This window comes from Magallana gigas, chromosome 1 (assembly GCF_963853765.1).
Source record: "Magallana gigas chromosome 1, xbMagGiga1.1, whole genome shotgun sequence".
NCBI classification, from domain to species: Eukaryota; Metazoa; Mollusca; class Bivalvia; order Ostreida; family Ostreidae; genus Magallana; species Magallana gigas.
The window spans coordinates 52,382,428-52,399,894 of NC_088853.1; the positions used below are offsets into that span (position 1 = coordinate 52,382,428).

A 17,467-nucleotide genomic window follows, 5' to 3' on the forward strand; every position below is an offset into this window, starting at 1 on the left:
ATTAAATGATTACACAAAATTTCCGTCTTAGGAAAATATACATTTAAAATCGATGTCTAAGTGATGTGACGTGTAGTGTTACTTCAACATATCAACACTTGGTGTACGTTTGTCAAACGGGATCAAAGAAATTGCAACATGGTGTATAAAGTATTATTGTTTACTTGGGTAAGTTGCCAGTCATTGATATGTATTACAAAAATACATGTTTTCCCATTTATACATGTATGATTATAAGAACGAAAGAACTACTTTCTTATATTTCTTTCCTTAGGCATTTTGTTTTTCTGACGGGTCAGATGAAGCGCATCCAGCAGGTAAAACTTTTACAATATCAGACTTAACCAACTTTATACATTGCACACTTTATTTGCTGACACAAAATTATTTTTTAAAAAGAAGTGTTAAAAAAATTATATATTGATTGGTTCAGTTGTGGCAAAAATTCACACTACAAATCGTAAATATTTCATTCCAAATGTTCATATTTAAAAACTTCAGACATTTAGTTCTACTGAAATATTTACTTCAGTTCGGTTCTAACATTTGATTTCTTTTTATTATATTAACAATTTTTGATAATGATTCTATAAAAGATGTTGTATGCGAAATTATTGTATGGCTGTCGCAATCTCTTGTGTAGGCGAAGAATGTTCTGCTACCCCTGAGCGCGGTCCCTGTAAAGGAAACTGCCATAGCTATTATTTTGACCCTTCAGACTACAAGTGTAAGCAGTTCACATACGGTTGTTGCGGAGGGAACAGCAACAACTACTTGACCCAGCAAGCGTGTCTCAGTTCGTGTAATGACGGTAAGTTTACATTTTACTGTAAACGTTCTTTATTTAGCGATTGTACTCGTATTATTATTAGCTGTTATACACATACAATATTACACTACTGTTATCTAACTATATTTAGCTACTGTAAACATACTTTTTAACTACCACATACGTTCTCTATTCAGCTAATGTAAATATTAAGCACGTATGTTATTTAACAAAAATGCGCTTTAAACAAATAAACGTAGATCTAACGTAGCGAATTTCCTTCCATTGTGCTTGTAAAGGATGTAAGCAATGTAACTGATTTAGCTGAAAAAATTTCCGCTAAACTCACTTGATTGAATACCCTGTTAGATTTTATACGTCTGCATAGTAATTTTGGGCAAACTTATTAGTATTCATATGCAAGTCAAATCAATCATGAATAGAACTTATTTTTACTGGAATATAAATGAAAACATGGAATCGATGTTTATTTTTATTGAAATGAATCACAATGTTTTTTGTTTTGTTTTTTTTTTTTATAAAAGGATGCCCAGACGGCACAAATCCAGATCAAATTCGATGTTTGGTGGACGCATGCACTTATGAAAAATGTCCACGATTTCCTGAAGCAGACTGTGTGTCAGTACTTTTTCTAAATTCCCAGTTGACGCAATTTTTTTAAAATAAAAATTAGCCTTATTAACGATATTATATTGCAGTTTCATAACGATATAATTAATATGAAAAGAAATGGTAATTTAATGTTCAGTGAAACCTTCAATGTCCCATTATATGAAGGAGTGTAAAAAAAAAAATGTTCTATGAATTTATACAACAAAGAAAATTGCACTACGCATAGAAGTGTGTGAATTTTTTTTACTTTGTAGTTCAAGATGCAATGGATGTGTTGCACAGTTCATATACAAACACCGTGACGTCACAAGTATATGTCAGAAGAAGAAGAACAAAGTCATCAAGAAAAAGGGTAAGCAGTGATTATTGATTGGGAAAAATTATTAAATGCACTCTGATGATATAATTTCATGCAAATGCGTCGTTTTCATAATTTCATTTGAGTGGTTAACTGTACTTTCTTCCATATAACGAAAAACTTACTTTATTTTGTTTATTTCGTGTGACTACTTTCTTAATTTTCTTTGAAGAATCCTGTTCCGCGGAACCAGATCCAGGCCCGTGTGAGGGTTTGTGTCCCCGATATTACTACGATCAAGAAGACAGCACATGCAAGAAATTCACCTACGGATGCTGTGAAGGAAATAGCAATAACTACAAAACACTGGAGGAATGCTTGAATGGATGCAACGATGGTTAAATTACTTATTGTTTTATTGTGATAAATATCGAGTGTGACTATAACATGGATACAAACGAACCTGTCATTAAACGGTGTTATATCTAATGATTATCAGCTGTGTGTCATATATTTTTAATCGTTAAAAAAAATTGATTATTGTGATTAGAATGTTAAAAGTCAGTTTATGAATTAAACAAAAAGTTATGAGATTTTCATGAGTTCTTAGTTTGTAAATAACACGTAGAGATGAATAAACGTTGCATTAATGTACAGTCATGTAGTTCTATAAATGAATTTGTAGGTTGTCCGAATGGAACTAACTTTAAAGAAATTGAATGTAAAGAGAAGGCCTGCACGACTCAAACCTGTCCAAACTATCCACAAGCAAAGTGCATGTAGGTTTATGTGAAGTATTTACATGTTAGCTATTATTTTCTTTTTACAAATGAGTCAATAAATAATATTAGATTAATATAGCTTTGAATCACAAGGCTTCAGTACAATGTATAACATACAATAGTTATTGATATAAAATTTGTAATAAAAAAGTTATATTTCTTACGATCAATGATTTTACATGTATTAAGTCGTTTAATCGCGATAAAACCATTAATTTATCTCCTAATCTATAACATATCTCTAATATGTGAACAGCAATTTTTAAAAGATGGCAGTAGATGTAAATCTGTTGACAATCTTTTCATCACTGTTCTTTTGATTTTATTTACAGACCTAGATGTAACTCCTGTGTTTCGCAGTTCATCTATAAGGGTCATGACGTCACAAGTCAATGCAATACTAAAGGGTAGGCTAACGTACAAACCAACCATAAAAATTGCTGTCGGAAAAAAAATATATTAAGTGAAAAAGAATAAAATATATGTAACAAGTATTGTCGATGATTGATTTCGTGAAAACCTTATATATTAAATTTGTAAGCATACCAAGTGTTAGTTATTGCTCGAAAACACTACAAAACTGGAAGTACAAAGTTCATCAACCATCGACTCAATATTTAACTTTTTTTTCTACATCATCCTTTATTTTAAGAATTTAAAAAAAAATACAGATTACTATGTTATATATATGTATGTGACTAATAATGAGCAAGCGACTACAAGGTCAATTTCCGATGCAATATTATAAGAATAATCAATTATTGAATTATCAATTAATAATCTTTTTAAATGTTAGCTTTTCTCATCCAAACGACGGTGAGGTAGGGTATTGTTCTTTTTTGAGGACGGGTAAGGAGATAAAGTTCATCATTTATGTTTTAAGCCCTTCTGGTAAATTTCAACTGATTTAGAAAATATTCCATCTTTTTGTTTGCATTTAATTTTTTTTTTCAGTTGATAGGGATGTTTTTTTTAATGAACTCCTTAAAAACACAATTATATTAATAAATCTGCAACGCAAGTTGTATCCATAGAGATGTTCAATGATGCTGAGCATAATTAACTAAAACACTCAGTGCATTCATATTGAAGACTTTTTTTCACAAAAGGTAAACTAGACTCACGATTGGCTAAAAATATCGTTACATGTAATCAACAATGGCAAATACCGGTATCCTCATTAAAGCCCCTTTCACAATTGGCGCACGACCACTTTACACCACTTTGCGATCGAAATTTTTTAGCTTCGCGCGAGCTCTCGCATACGTTGCACGAGCCCTCCCTTACGTTGCACGAGCTCTCGCATTCGTTGCATACGTTTTACTGGTCGCACCAAGTCTCCTCTTAATAGCGGACATGCACACTATTCAGACGCGACCGAACGCGATCCAAATTATCGCAGTGCAACGCACGAACATTAGTACCAACGTTTTACAACGTTTTGTGTACTCGCAAGAGTGATGCACGATTTTTAAAGGTCGTAAGATGAATTGCAGTTGTTAATGCGCGTATTGTGCGACCATGAGACTGTTGCTCAACATGTCTTATGTTATCTTGCAACGTTTTACTATCATTGCACGACTTATCAGTGTAATATGCCTTGCTTTGCCATTTGTATATATACCATGTATAAGCATCTCTGTTTCAGACCACAATTCAACAATATACATTTATTGCATGATGGTAAGGGAAATATGAAGATTTTTTTCTCTAATAAAACTTATATTTCCCCAGGGCATCGCCCGAAGGAAATTTGTTTTTCTGTGGGAATAAATCTTCGTATTCCCCGAACATTAATGCAATAAACGAACAACATTTTATTATACAAAATACGTTGATTTCTAAAAATTGTTTGATTTCCTCTGTTACTGTCTCACTTTTCTTTCATAATTTCGAATCATGGATAGTTAAGTTGGTTTTGAAATATATAAAGAATTATAATGATTTAATTTTTTTTATTTAATCATACTTGTCTACATCATATGCTTATATAAGCTTTTTCATTCCTATGAAATTACCCTGCCCCGTGACTTTCTAGACCAATCAAAGATAATAGAATAATCATATTAAGGTGTAATAATAAATGCTGCTGCATCTCTGTTTCTTCTTGGTCGGCATGTTCTTTCGCTTTCAATATGTCTACTGAAGAGTGTCGGAAATGGGCGGTTTATATACCCCCTCTGACTCGCACGAGCATTCGTACCATGGGACGCATGATCGCACGTCCAATCGCATTGGCGCACGTTCGATCGTCCAATCATCTGGTCTCTTGCGCGATCCTATCGCATTATCTTTCAACAGTCGCTTTCATTGTAAAACAGTCGCATATAGAAGCAAGATATGTCGCAAGATTTAATGCGTTTACCTCGCGCAACGCTCGCTTAGATCGTGCGAATTTTGTACGAATACTTTTTTCAAATGCGATTATTTCGGCAACAGTTTACGATTCATGTCTACTAATTTCGGTCGCACGAATATTCAGTCGCTTCTGCTCGTGCGCCAATTGTGAAAGGGGCTTTAAGCAACATTGTTTTACTTCGTTTTGTCAATATAATCAACCCAGTCTTAAATATGTTTGGCTAAAGGAATAAGGGTATGATCTGACAAAATAGGATATCATTAGGATTAAATTACTACCAAATCTATCATGTACTTTGTGTGTTATGTACAACATGGCCTGTATCCTGCATCCTATCCTATCCCATCATTGTCATCTTTCAGGATAGCACCATTGTACTAACAGTGTTCTCGTAACTAAGAGATATTAAAAAAAATTAACTTTAACATAAAATATGATAAAAGATTTTCATGGTAAGTATGCAAACTCATTTCAACATGTTAAGTCATTCCAATGTCAGAATTTGAAATCTTAGAAACCTCAGTTGTTTAAAAATAAGTAGTGCAAGAAACAAGACAATTTCTTGAAGGGCATTGAAGTGTTGATAAATTCGATTTTTATTGATAAAAATTAAAATATAGTTAAATTATGTGGATTAAATGCCTTAAAATTTGATATTATGGTAATCACATGAAAAAGAATAGTTTAACCAAAAACTAAGATGGTTTGCTCGCCTTAATGTTCATCGTAGTTCCGTAGTATATGGTAATGTTAATTGTTAATGTATGAATGCTCTTGTTGTGTCATTTTCAAAGTTTTGAGAGAATATGAATAATGTAATTCATTATACTCCAAATTACTGCTAAAGTACAAATGCACAAAATAAGTTGGTGCGTATATTTGAAATTGAAGTGATTTCAAAGTGGGCATCAGATACATCTTAAACTTGGTACGTAATGAAAAGTATAGATCAACAAAAATGAGAAGACACTTTCGAATCAATTCAGATTGAACTTAATAACATTTTAGACAATATTTCTCTTAAGCAAGCTTCGCACATATAAAAGACATCACAAGTTTTTAAATGTACGACCATGTTTTCAGTCAGAAAATTGGTGTTCTGACTTGATACATTATGATAATGGGAGACCGGTATATCAATTGAAAATATTTAGCTTCAAAGTCGAAAAATCGTTCCAAAACTAAAATTTCTGTATTTATTTTTTTATTCGAAGATTTATGATTGGCGGTATGTTGCATTCAAGAGGGCAGCATATTGATTGCTTATGCTAACAAGAGGGAAACAAGTAAAACATGAGCTATAAATGACAAGAGCCTTTAAAAGGAAGGGAATATTGGCATCACTTACATTGCAGTCTATTTATTTACCTTTTGAATGATCAATATATTTCTTTCTATATGTTATTTAGATAAGTTTCTTTTTTTTTTATTGAACTTTTGATTAATATAACTGAATTTTATTTGTTCTAAATATTTTACAAATTTTTACTCAATTTGCGATTAGATATATAAATGGTTTACATCATGTTTTCAGTATTATTATCAATATGATCTTTCTTATTCAAAAGGCGACATATGTTTATCATTACTAAATTTAAATACTCTAAAAGAAACAGCAACAGTTACGAAAACCAAGTATATTGAAAATACTAAATACACAGATTTATGTCATTTTAGGTAACATTTCTTTTCAGCGAATATTGCGTGATTAAAAACGACGTTTATTCTTAAAGGACTATGTGCGGTTTGGTCAAATATCTGCCCCCGATTTCAACCAATTTTTAAATAGTATTGTATAAGAATGAAATCTTCACAAATCATTGTAAAGAGGATGCCTATAACTTTAATCTTGATTTTAGTCATTATTGCTCACTCGCTTTTTATCTATGACGTCATCTAAATGACCTAATTCCGGCAAAGTTGCAAACAAATGAAGATATTCTCATTTTTGCTCTATATTTTGCATTCGGAAGTATAGAGCGCAGGTCTGCTCAAGTGCAATTTTAACATATGTTTTACTTCAGATAGTTATACATATTATACTAAAAAATGGTACTTGAGCAAGCCTGCGCTCGATGTTTCCCAGTCGAAAAACCATCGGAAAACACCCATATTTTGCTACAAAACATCAATTTATCAAAATAATGCAATATTCATGACGTCATTTCGACGTTATGACGTCACTGTGGTGATAACCTTTTACACCTTTATTTCCAATATGATTTTAACTATCTTTCATCTTATTTTAAAGCTCTTTCTAAGACTTTGATTTTGGGGGGCAAAAATTGCATAAAACCGCACTTAGTCCTTTACGACCTTGTTTTCACTCAAAGAATTGGAGTTCCGAATTAATACATTGATGTTGCATATCAACTGATAATATTTGGCATTGAAGTCGAAACAGGTTCCATAATTAACATTTCCGTATTTTCAACTCAAAAATATGTGACAATTTGGCGTGTTCATCTTAAATATGCCACGGAACTGGGTTGAGTGATGCAACGTCGATTATATATTGTATACTATACATTGTATACATGCATATTCCTTCTCCGTACCACGAAAGCGCATAAGGCCGGTGTTTATTTCTGGTTTCCTTGATGTTTAGCAGATGAGAGTCATTCACTCACCCTGGTTGGGTGCTAGTCCATCGCAGGTTAACGTCCCGCTTAATTCCGTGAAAAATCTCCTGGGTGGACTGAAACAACGCACAGTACCGATCAAACCCAACCTAACACCAGAGTAAACCCCAAATATACCCCGGGTTTACTTTCTGAGTTTACTTCGGGTTTCCTTTTTGAAAATTTGGGTCCAATCGGGGTTTACTTGGGGTTTACTTGGGGTTTACTTGTGAATTGCTTTTTGAGTCAACTAACGCACTGAAGTGTGAAGCAGACCTGTATTTTATCTTATCATCATATTGCCTGTAATTCATGCCCCTTGTATATTCCGAATACACATGTAGCGTCTGCTTTTAGGGTATACTACTGATCGGGGTTTACTCTCCGTGTCCACTCTGGGTTTACTTGGGGTTTACTCTGGGTCCACTCTAGTAAAACCAGAGTAAACCCAGAAAGTAAACCTAGGGTTTAGTTGGGGTTTACTTTCTGTTAGGTTGGGTCTGATCGGTACTGTTAAGTGGCTTGTCTAACTGCACAACACATATCAAGTGGCCACAGCAGGGTTTGCACCAGTAACTTTCCGGTTACTGGCCTAACGCCTATGACCACTGAACCATGTGATCCACATAAACAAGCACATGATCAAATTCCCCTAACACATACCATACAACAGGAAAGTTTTTATAAAGTTTCTATCTGAAAAAAAAATATCACACTGGCTAGACTAAATTTTTTTGTTTTAATTCAACAAAAGAACATACAATCGCTGTTGTTTGTAATGACGATAGCTGCTTTACACCAGTTTATTTCTGATATGTTACTGAAGTTTTGGACATAACTTTTGGTATGAAGACAAACTGTCTATCATTAATTTTACATGCAGCTTAAACAACAAGACTTTTTTTCGTTTAATCCTGAATCAGGTACGAATTCCAGTATATATTTTCTACCATAAATTTCTTTTCTTTGTTTATATGTATATTAAGAGACAAAGCATTTATTTACTATTTGTGTTGCGGTGTCTTTTCTATATATTAGGTATAATTCAATATTGAAATTGATTTAGAGTTAAAGTTTCATAATTAACACGCGGATAAAAACAACAGATATCTAATTCAATGAATGTCGATCGTGACAGATGTGAGCAAACTAATAAAAGCTCTTGGACGCTTGTTATTTTTTTTTTATTGTTTTATAAATTATACCACCACCTGTATCATTTTGATATTTTAAGTATTTCTATCAGAGTTTCAAGGAAATAAAAAATCCAATCAAACATAACAAATAAATGTGCAAAATTTAAAAAAAGAGGATAAAAACATCGTAAAAACGAGACAAGCAGGGAGTTGGCTACATCCAAAAAAAAAAGAAGCGATGATTTTAGTCACTTGTGTCAATTTTGTATTCTTTGTAGTTTGCTATTAAAATAAAGAAAACCTTTTTTTGCAAATTTGTTTAAAATTTTTGCCTTTCGTTAAAATATCTTTATTGTTACAATTGATTTGACTAAGCATTGAAAATACAAACTAAATTAAGAAAAATGATAAAACTTTCAACCATATTGAACAATTTTGCCTTGTTATCGCTATTTCACTGTTATACAATGAACTGTCCATCCAAGTTTCACCAATTACGATAAACAACAGCAGGATCATGATGAACATCGTGATGATAATCAAATTTACCGGTCTTTTTTCCTATTAAAACAAATACAACAGAAATATTACAATGATAAGAACAATCAAGAAAAAATATCGGGATTTGAAACAAAATTATACTTAGATTATACTTAATATTAATATGATATTACATGTAAATGCCCACCAGGTATTTTGCAGGTTTGTCCTCACTGATACGATCCATTTTCTGAAATGAAAAACGATTTCATTTAATAAAAACAATGAACTGTAAGCATTTTTTTGTAAAAATTATGTTTTTTTTTTTAGATTTACTGGCAACATAGATTCAACTTAGATTAAAGTAATTGAATATATCAATATATATATATGTTACATACATGTATATCAGTCTACCTGAATTCTTAAAAAATGGTTTCTATAACTAGAAAGCAAAGAACTGCAATGCAAGTTAAGTCTATTGTATCATAGATTGAATAACTTTAAAAATAAATCAAAGGAACCAATTAAGTGCTAGTAACGAAATCAATATATCGATCCATGGTACCTCTGTTAATGTATAAATTTTGCATTTATTTAAACATTTGTAATTCATGCGATATATGAAGGTAGGGACCAGCGTTAGTTGGTTATGTATTTTTTGGTGCATTAATCGCTACATTCATAACCCGCATGAATCGGGTTTAATTGATTATATTTAAATATTTCTTTTTTATCAAATTAATAATTGATGGTTAAAAAGTAATAATGAATAATTATGTCTAGTTATTGTTAATTTACATCAGTATGGTAGATAAAAGAAACGGTCAAATCGTCTTCTATAGGAATTTGAGTCTCACAATTTTGTTTGTTTTAACCAATCGATAAAAGGGGAGAGTAGATTACAGTCCTGTCAATTTTTACAGAGGTGTGAATTTACTATCAATTTCCTTAAGAAATACAGGGAATCAAACTAAGTGGATGCAAATGCACATATTAAATTATCAACTTGTAATAAATTCCGGTGATTATTGTCTACCTTGATTGGCTTAAAATCATTTTGAACAGTCGAGATCTAATGACCAATACCTAAAAGAGTTCAAGTTTTCAAAAATGCCACCCAGTCTGTTAGATTTCGATAGAGAAAATCTATCTGAGCTCGGAAATGATACTCTTTTGAACAACATTTATACTACCATTGAACATTCAATAGAATGTGTTTATGTTTGCTTTCTAGCTTAACCGATCACAATACTTCTATTGGTTTGGGTTACCAATGGAGTTAAGATCCTGCTGTCGACACTAATTTTCCTTGGACACGTTTATGGCGATTGCAGTCTCAAAAACTACATATTGTGACCTTTGCATGTGGCAACTTCTAAACAAAATGTTTGAAAAAAATTGATTTGTTCTCAAAAGGGACAACTACCTTGAACAATGTACATTAGACTTTGGTCATTAAAAGATTAACATTGAAATTTGTAAACTTATTTAGGATAAAGTCTACTCAAACAGAAAAAAAGGTACCTGACGGTAATGAAGAAACAATCTGTTGTATGCAGTACAGAGTTACTTTTCACTTATTAGAATGTAGGTTAATGACCCGTTGTTTTATTTTTTCAAACATTTTCTTTGGAACTTGCTTTTCCTTCGCCCTCATCCGATATTAGTAGAACGTAACTACAAACTTTACATAAAATGCTTTGATATTTCATTGAAGGGAAATTAAAAATACAGAAAAAAGGTCTGCTTCTATGTACGATACTTAGATATTCTTAACTTTGTTATAAAATAAACTTATCTTTTATAACACAATCGGTTTAAAAACGTTATAAAAAGAACGTTCAAAATGTCTAGATTTCCATGACTACTTTTGGGTCAAACTTATCTTCTTTAAAAAAAAATTATGCAATTTTTATAATATTTGTGTATAAAACAAATGAATGTATTCGATTTTTTTAAGTCAATCCGATGAGAATTCTGTTGACAATTTAGCCTTTTAAGATAAACCAAAATAAAATAAAATCTTGAAAACAATTGTACCTTCCTCTTAACATGTAAACCAACACCCTAGCTGTTTTCCAGTACACAAAAAAGACTCAGTACAGCACACAAGACGTAAAACGGGGTACCTTTCATTTTGAAATCTTTTTTTATGAAACTGGAATTAAAGATTTAAAGAATCAATGGTAAATTAACAAAACACTAAAACTAAAATTATAATTAAAATTAAATAAAATTTTATTCTGTATTCATTAAAATACTTTGCATTTGCATTTGGCCCGTGCTATATCACAAAAAATGATTGCACTGTTACATGCTGGAGATTCAACTTGATATATATTATCGTAATTTTTATAACTTACAACTCTGCATGAGCTTCATTGAAAATGAATTGGTGAGAATTTAGCCTATACATTAATACCAAAATAAGGAAACAGTTTTGTTTAAATTCTATAATAAATCATATTTTTCAATGTGTCAATTAAACATAATGCATATTTTAGTATGACATATTAGAGCTTTAGCAATTATTTATCTACAGGTGAGAGGATGTGTGGCTCTATAAAATTATATGTGAAACTTCGAACTCCAAATTTGGTCTTACCGTACCCCGGGGATAAATATTTTTCACAACGTTGAATTTACACTACCCGAGAATGTTTTCATCCAAGTTTAAGCTTTCCCGATTGAATGTTTTTTTAGAATTTTTTTAAACATTATTCTATATAATTTTATGTAAAAATTCGAGCCACAATTTAAGCCCTACCCTACCCCTTGGAGTCATAATTTTCAAAAACTTGAACCTCCACATTATCTGTGAATGCTTGCACATAAATTTCAGCTTTCCTGGCAAAATGTGTCTAGAGAGGAATATTCATCAAAATTTGTAAAAAATTGGCAATCATTCCTTATTATATTTCTTTGAACAACTTTGAATTATCTTTCCTTAAGTGGGCTTTGTGCTAAGTTAGTTAAAATTGGCCCAGTGGTTTTGAAGAAGATGTTGAAAATGTGAAAAGTGTAAGAACAGGCACACAAACGACAGACAGGATTGAGCTTTTAGCTCAGGTAAGCTAAAATTCTTGGTTTCTATTCAAACAATTGAAAAAAAGGAAGGAATTAGTTGAACGTTATGTTTTTTTTATTTTTATATCTATATTTCGATCCACTTATGCTTTCATTAAATATCCACTGGTGAAATATAAACACTTACCCACGATACATTGGCCGCATTCCCGCTGTGTTATCCATATATGTACTTGTAACAGGTATCTCTGGGTACAAACGCGACAACAGGTAGTTTTGCGCAAACTAATTCAATTTTGACTGAACACGGCAATTTCATTCCATTAAAAGAAAAATACCCTTTAAGCAGTTTCAAAAAATGCGGCCTACTAAATATTATCAAAAAATGGCAATGCAGCAGAGACTATTGAAACACTCTCGGGTACAATACTTTTTTGTTCTTTTTTGTTCTTTTATTTAAACTTGCCGAGGGTACATGCATATCTTTTCGGAAACTTAGATGCTGGTCTTTATCAAAACACGTTTGTTTTATTTGTTTCTGTTATTGATTCATAACTAAATTTGAAAAAAGAGAAAAAAATTGAAAAAAGAGAAAAATAAGCTATAACCTGTAATCATTGATTATCTATTCAAATCATTTCTATCTATCGATCGATCGATCGATCGATCGATCGATCGATCTATCGATCTATCTATCTATCTATCTATCTATCTATCTATCTATGATGATTGTACATAATACTCTTACGTGTTTTACATAGGGCCCCTTGATACCCAGGATCACACCCAGTCAAACAAGTTCCGTTGATATTGGAACACTGGTCTACATCACGGCAATGTCCACAGGTGTCGTTGCATTAGGAACCATACTTGCCTCTATCACAAGCTATAAATTCAAATCATCGTCGTTATATATTTATACAGTTATGTATAAATCAATGATGTCACAACAGTGTCCACGTGTTTCCGGACCACGCAACCCTCTGTCGCAAACCATAGACCATAAACTATAATATTCATATTATATAGATGAAAGAATATAATAGTAAAACTATGAATCAATGCTTGTGAAATCTATTTCATATAACAAAAACCCCAAATGGGCAAGCTAAAGGTAATGCATTAAATATTAATCAAAGGGTACATGCATGTAAAATGGATGATTGCCTATTGTTTGATTAAAATGTAAGTTATTTTCATTTTAGTTCTTCTTTAAATGGATTGTATTTTAACTTAAGTGATTCACATGTTTTCCCGTGGATTTTTTTTAAATCATATTTTTATAGCTTTAAGCTACACATCTGTAATTTTACCTAGTTCACATCGGTGACCTTTGTATCCAGGTTTACAGCCCCGATATGTGCCCGTTTCTATGTGACAGTACAGACAGTTAACATCTGGACTGGGGGAGGTATTATTTGACGAGAAACATCCAGAAGCAGGACATCCTTTGATAATAGTTATTAGTAAACATTAATGTTATTATCATGACGAAATGCAAACTATTATATAGTTTTGTTAAAAAAAAATCTTTAATAAATCTTAATTATAAAAAAGAGGATTAAAAAATCTTAATTATGAAGAAAAAGGCCATAAGCTTCATCATTTGATTCAAAAATATGTGTCATGCGATAAAGCTATACATTTTTAAAATATTTATTTAAAATCAAAATACACATTGTATTAGTTCACAGTTGACAATTTATTTCTATAGTTCCTTTATAATATTTTGATTTTCTTTACTTGCACCTTGATCCTATTTTTGCGGAAGAAAATGCAAACCCTGAGATTTTCACCAACAAAATATAATACAAATGTCATACCAATCAATCATTTATTAAATGTATCACACTTATTCACAGATATACTGTGTTCTTTTTTTTCATATGTACTGTTTTGGTTGAATTGGTTGTGATCTTAGATGTTAAAGAACCGATTTGAAGATGAAGAGCATCGCAAAATTAATTGATGGATTGGTTCCATGCAATAATTCACCTGATGTAATGATTATTAATAAAAAAATAAAATGACACCAACCATATACCTCAACTTCACAGAGGGCAATAAAAACCAAGGCAGAGTACACGTCAGGGTAGGTAGCTCCTGGTAGTCTCTCGTTGTAGTAAATAACGTACTGTCCATTTACAGGACAGATGGTGGTGAAGACAGCAGGTATGGTGTCTAGTGTAAATTTGTCGTCTTTGAAACAGAGTGTTCCCTGTAGTCTGTCTGTTGTATTGGAGACGTACACAGAGAATCCAAGAACGAATTTTGTGAAGATATTAGAAGAACCTATATTATTATAAGAAAATTAAAATGATTTTGATTGCAGTACACATAAGGCTATAAAAAACACAAACATGTCTAGCAAACAGATATTGTGAAAAGACAAGGTATGCTGTTGTTGTCCTTGTTAGGCATAATAATATATAAATAGTGCCTGTTTGGGAGGGTAACAGTTGAAATTGACACCCCGAGAAAACCATTGTCAACCGACGCGAAGCGAAGGTTGACAATGGTTTTCGAGGGGTGTTTATTTCAACTGTTGTCCTTCCAAACAGGCACTATTTATTTTGTTATTCTGAATGTCTTAATTTTTAAGAAAATTTTACTGCTTTTTTAAAGGAATAACGTGAATTCTACAGCGAACCGTACGCGCATAATTTTCGCGCATGTAACAATTTTTAATGTTACCCGTTGCTAAGTGCGTTGCTAACGCTGAGGGTAATAGAAAGGATTATGAACTGTGTCTCAACCAATCAGATTTCAGTATTTAACATGAAAGTATAACAATTTAAATTGTATCTTTTGTAGTTTGTAGCCTTGCAGTAGTATTAAATTACTTCTGCATGCATATAAATCGTGTTGAATTTAAGTAATGGTATATAAACAAAATACAATCAGCGGTTCTTTCTATATTCTGCGTGATGTGTTATATGTAGTTATCAAAGGTATTACAGCTGCCATTTAAAGAGTCTGCAGTAAAACCCAAAAATCAAATTCATCGGATTTTAGAATCTATGATTGGGGAAGCTTGACAATTATTGTAAATAATTCCTTAATCGTGTTTGTAGTACAGGAAACGTTCACAAAATCACAGGAAATTAGTTGTTGTCCTACTTATAGCACTTAAATTACAACTTGTTAATTCAATGTAAAGTTCTCAAGCACATTAAAACTCACGAAGTTCAACTTTTCCTTTTTTTCATTAAAAGAATGAAACTTTCACTTAGTTTTACTATTAGTTGTCTTAAAAAAAGAAGAGGTAGATGCACTTTTAAAGGAGTCCTTTGTGACTTCTTAATAAAAATTCTACAACTGTGCCATGGTGCTATATCTGCAGTAGCTTTCCACACACTTAACATGCAAAAAATATGTGGAATGTGAATACCTATCGTGACACAATGCCTATATTACGTTACTTTGTCACAGTATTTAGCTGCTTCGGTAGAACTCTAAAATTTTAAATACATATATGTATTCATAAAACTTGCATGGCGTTAGTGAGATTTAGTTATGTCGTAAGCTGTAACAACTTATAACAACTAGATTTCATGTTTAGGCATGGCGCGTCATTTAACACTTTATTATGTGAGAGGTCGCATACTGCTTGAAATGATAGAGTTTCGTATTACCTGGATGTTTATCAGACGTTCATACATAGAAAATATATTTTACATCGCTCTACATTTCATAAAATACCCAACATGCTTCTAATTTTTATTAAAATGTTGATGTTACTAATAATTATAACCACAAACTAAGTCTGTTAGTCGTACAATTAAATCGATGTTGAAGTAACGAAAACAACAAACTGCAAGAGGTTAAACTTTATAAAATCAATTTAGTGACGTTTAATTTCACACATCTTTTGTGATATTGTTTCATACGTGTAACGATATATTCATTTATCAGCGTGATTTATTTCAGAATACTATTATTTCTACAGACTGAAGTACTCTTTTAAGAACTCAGGTGATATGCGGGGTTTACCACTAAACGTAGCAGTGCAGATATAATCGAAGTATATTAAATGTCATACTAGACTTAATAATAACATACATTTAGTAAATATGACTATACCCCATGGTTTAATGTCCGTCCTGAAGTAGATGGTGATGTGATTGATGCTGTTGATGCTGGTCAGGTCCACCCACCAGGTGGCAGTTGTTCCTAAACTTGATACAGCACATTGACCTCCCCACAATCTCAGGTTTGATTTCCGTCCGTCAACAGCGTTACTGGCGTCACGTAAGTCGTCACCTGGCACAGGGTGCTGTTGGTATGCTGGTTTGTTAAGGGCGATATTACCTGTTGAGAAGATTGTTAATTTTAAAATGTTAAGTTGCCGTTCATTATAAAAAGAAATGTCAATCTACAAAGAAATGGAAATTTCCTTTTTATTTTAAATCATCACTTTTCTACTTATCACATAAATATGAAATAACCAGTTCATTTAAAGTTAAAATATCGTATTCTGATTTTTCCTGTCCCATTGGTATTCGGTAGAACTGACATTAATTTTCCTTTAATTTCTAAAGTTTACAATGACCGCATCGTTGGTCATTTTATATCACCGGTATATTATTTAGAAAATTAATTAAAAGTTTTGGAGTTGATCACGTGCTTTGCATAGAATAATTAAGATAATTAAGATACAATGTCGGATTTACCAGCAGGATGATAATGCATCATATTTTTACATGTAAAATATCATCAACTCTGACAGGTTGTTAATGTTTTGCAGATTCCTATTAAGTTGTTTTACCTTGAACCAGACTGATTAACGGTATAATACAATCCATGTAAAATTCACGCACATCATGTTTACATGTAACCTTGCAAACGAGTATAACTATGGAAGATGTTTGGTTTTAAATCCAGTATAATAACCAACAATATATCGGGACAAAAGCGTCATTGTTCACAACTAACTGGCCGCGCTACAATGGAAAATTTATTTCTTATTGATATGCTAAGCCTTTTGTTTTCGTTTTAAATCTGATTAAGATTCATGGTCATATCACTGTACTATTCAATACCCGTTACATCATTCGTATGCCATTATCCTTGATGCAGTAATCATAACAAATGCCCGTATTTCTAGCATTGTTTTTTATCTAATGAGCAGAACAGACATAAATTGCTATATATAAATATCAAACTTTTAAAATTGAGCCGATTTAAGGTAGAATATCAAGTTCAAACTCAAACAACTGGCTCACCGTAACCATTGACAAATGCAAAACCTCCGACACACACAAACACCAGATACATTTTCATAGCGAGACCGTACAACAGTAAGGAAATCTTCATGAAATTATTTTCCTCGTTTAAAATAAATTATCACTGTAAGTAC

General features: G+C 32.0%; 1 protein-coding gene and 1 long non-coding RNA gene across 3 annotated transcripts; one reads left to right on the plus strand and one right to left on the minus strand.

Moving 5' to 3' along the window:
• Positions 1-618: 618 nt before the first annotated feature.
• On the plus strand, positions 619-2,974 carry LOC105343399 (carboxypeptidase inhibitor SmCI). The gene is made up of 6 exons (XM_066086724.1): positions 619-811; positions 1,315-1,408; positions 1,657-1,754; positions 1,933-2,097; positions 2,386-2,479; positions 2,815-2,974. The coding sequence occupies exons 1-6, from the start codon at positions 619-621 to the stop codon at positions 2,891-2,893; spliced, it is 723 nt and encodes a 240-aa protein (XP_065942796.1). The 3' UTR covers positions 2,894-2,974.
• Positions 2,975-8,347: 5,373 nt separating this feature from the next.
• LOC136271211 (uncharacterized) lies at positions 8,348-12,752 on the minus strand. Of its 2 annotated transcripts, none has more exons than XR_010709092.1 (3): positions 11,122-12,752; positions 9,287-9,328; positions 8,348-9,159 (listed from the first exon to the last, which is right to left on the minus strand). It is a non-coding gene; the product is annotated as an uncharacterized lncRNA (long non-coding RNA). The 2 variants fall into 2 exon arrangements; XR_010709089.1 differs by having other exon boundaries at positions 9,273-9,328.
• Between the last annotated feature and the right edge of the window lie 4,715 nt (positions 12,753-17,467).

Excerpts from the sequence above, each read along its gene's own strand:
- LOC105343399 (XM_066086724.1), top strand. The coding sequence starts at position 619 with ATGGCTGTCGCAATCTCTTGTGTAGGCGAAGAATGTTCTGCTACCCCT. Across the intron at positions 812-1,314 it reads TCTCAGTTCGTGTAATGACG|GATGCCCAGACGGCACAAAT; the intron begins GTAAGTTTACAT and ends TTTTTATAAAAG. Across the intron at positions 1,755-1,932 it reads CAAAGTCATCAAGAAAAAGG|AATCCTGTTCCGCGGAACCA; the intron begins GTAAGCAGTGAT and ends TTTTCTTTGAAG.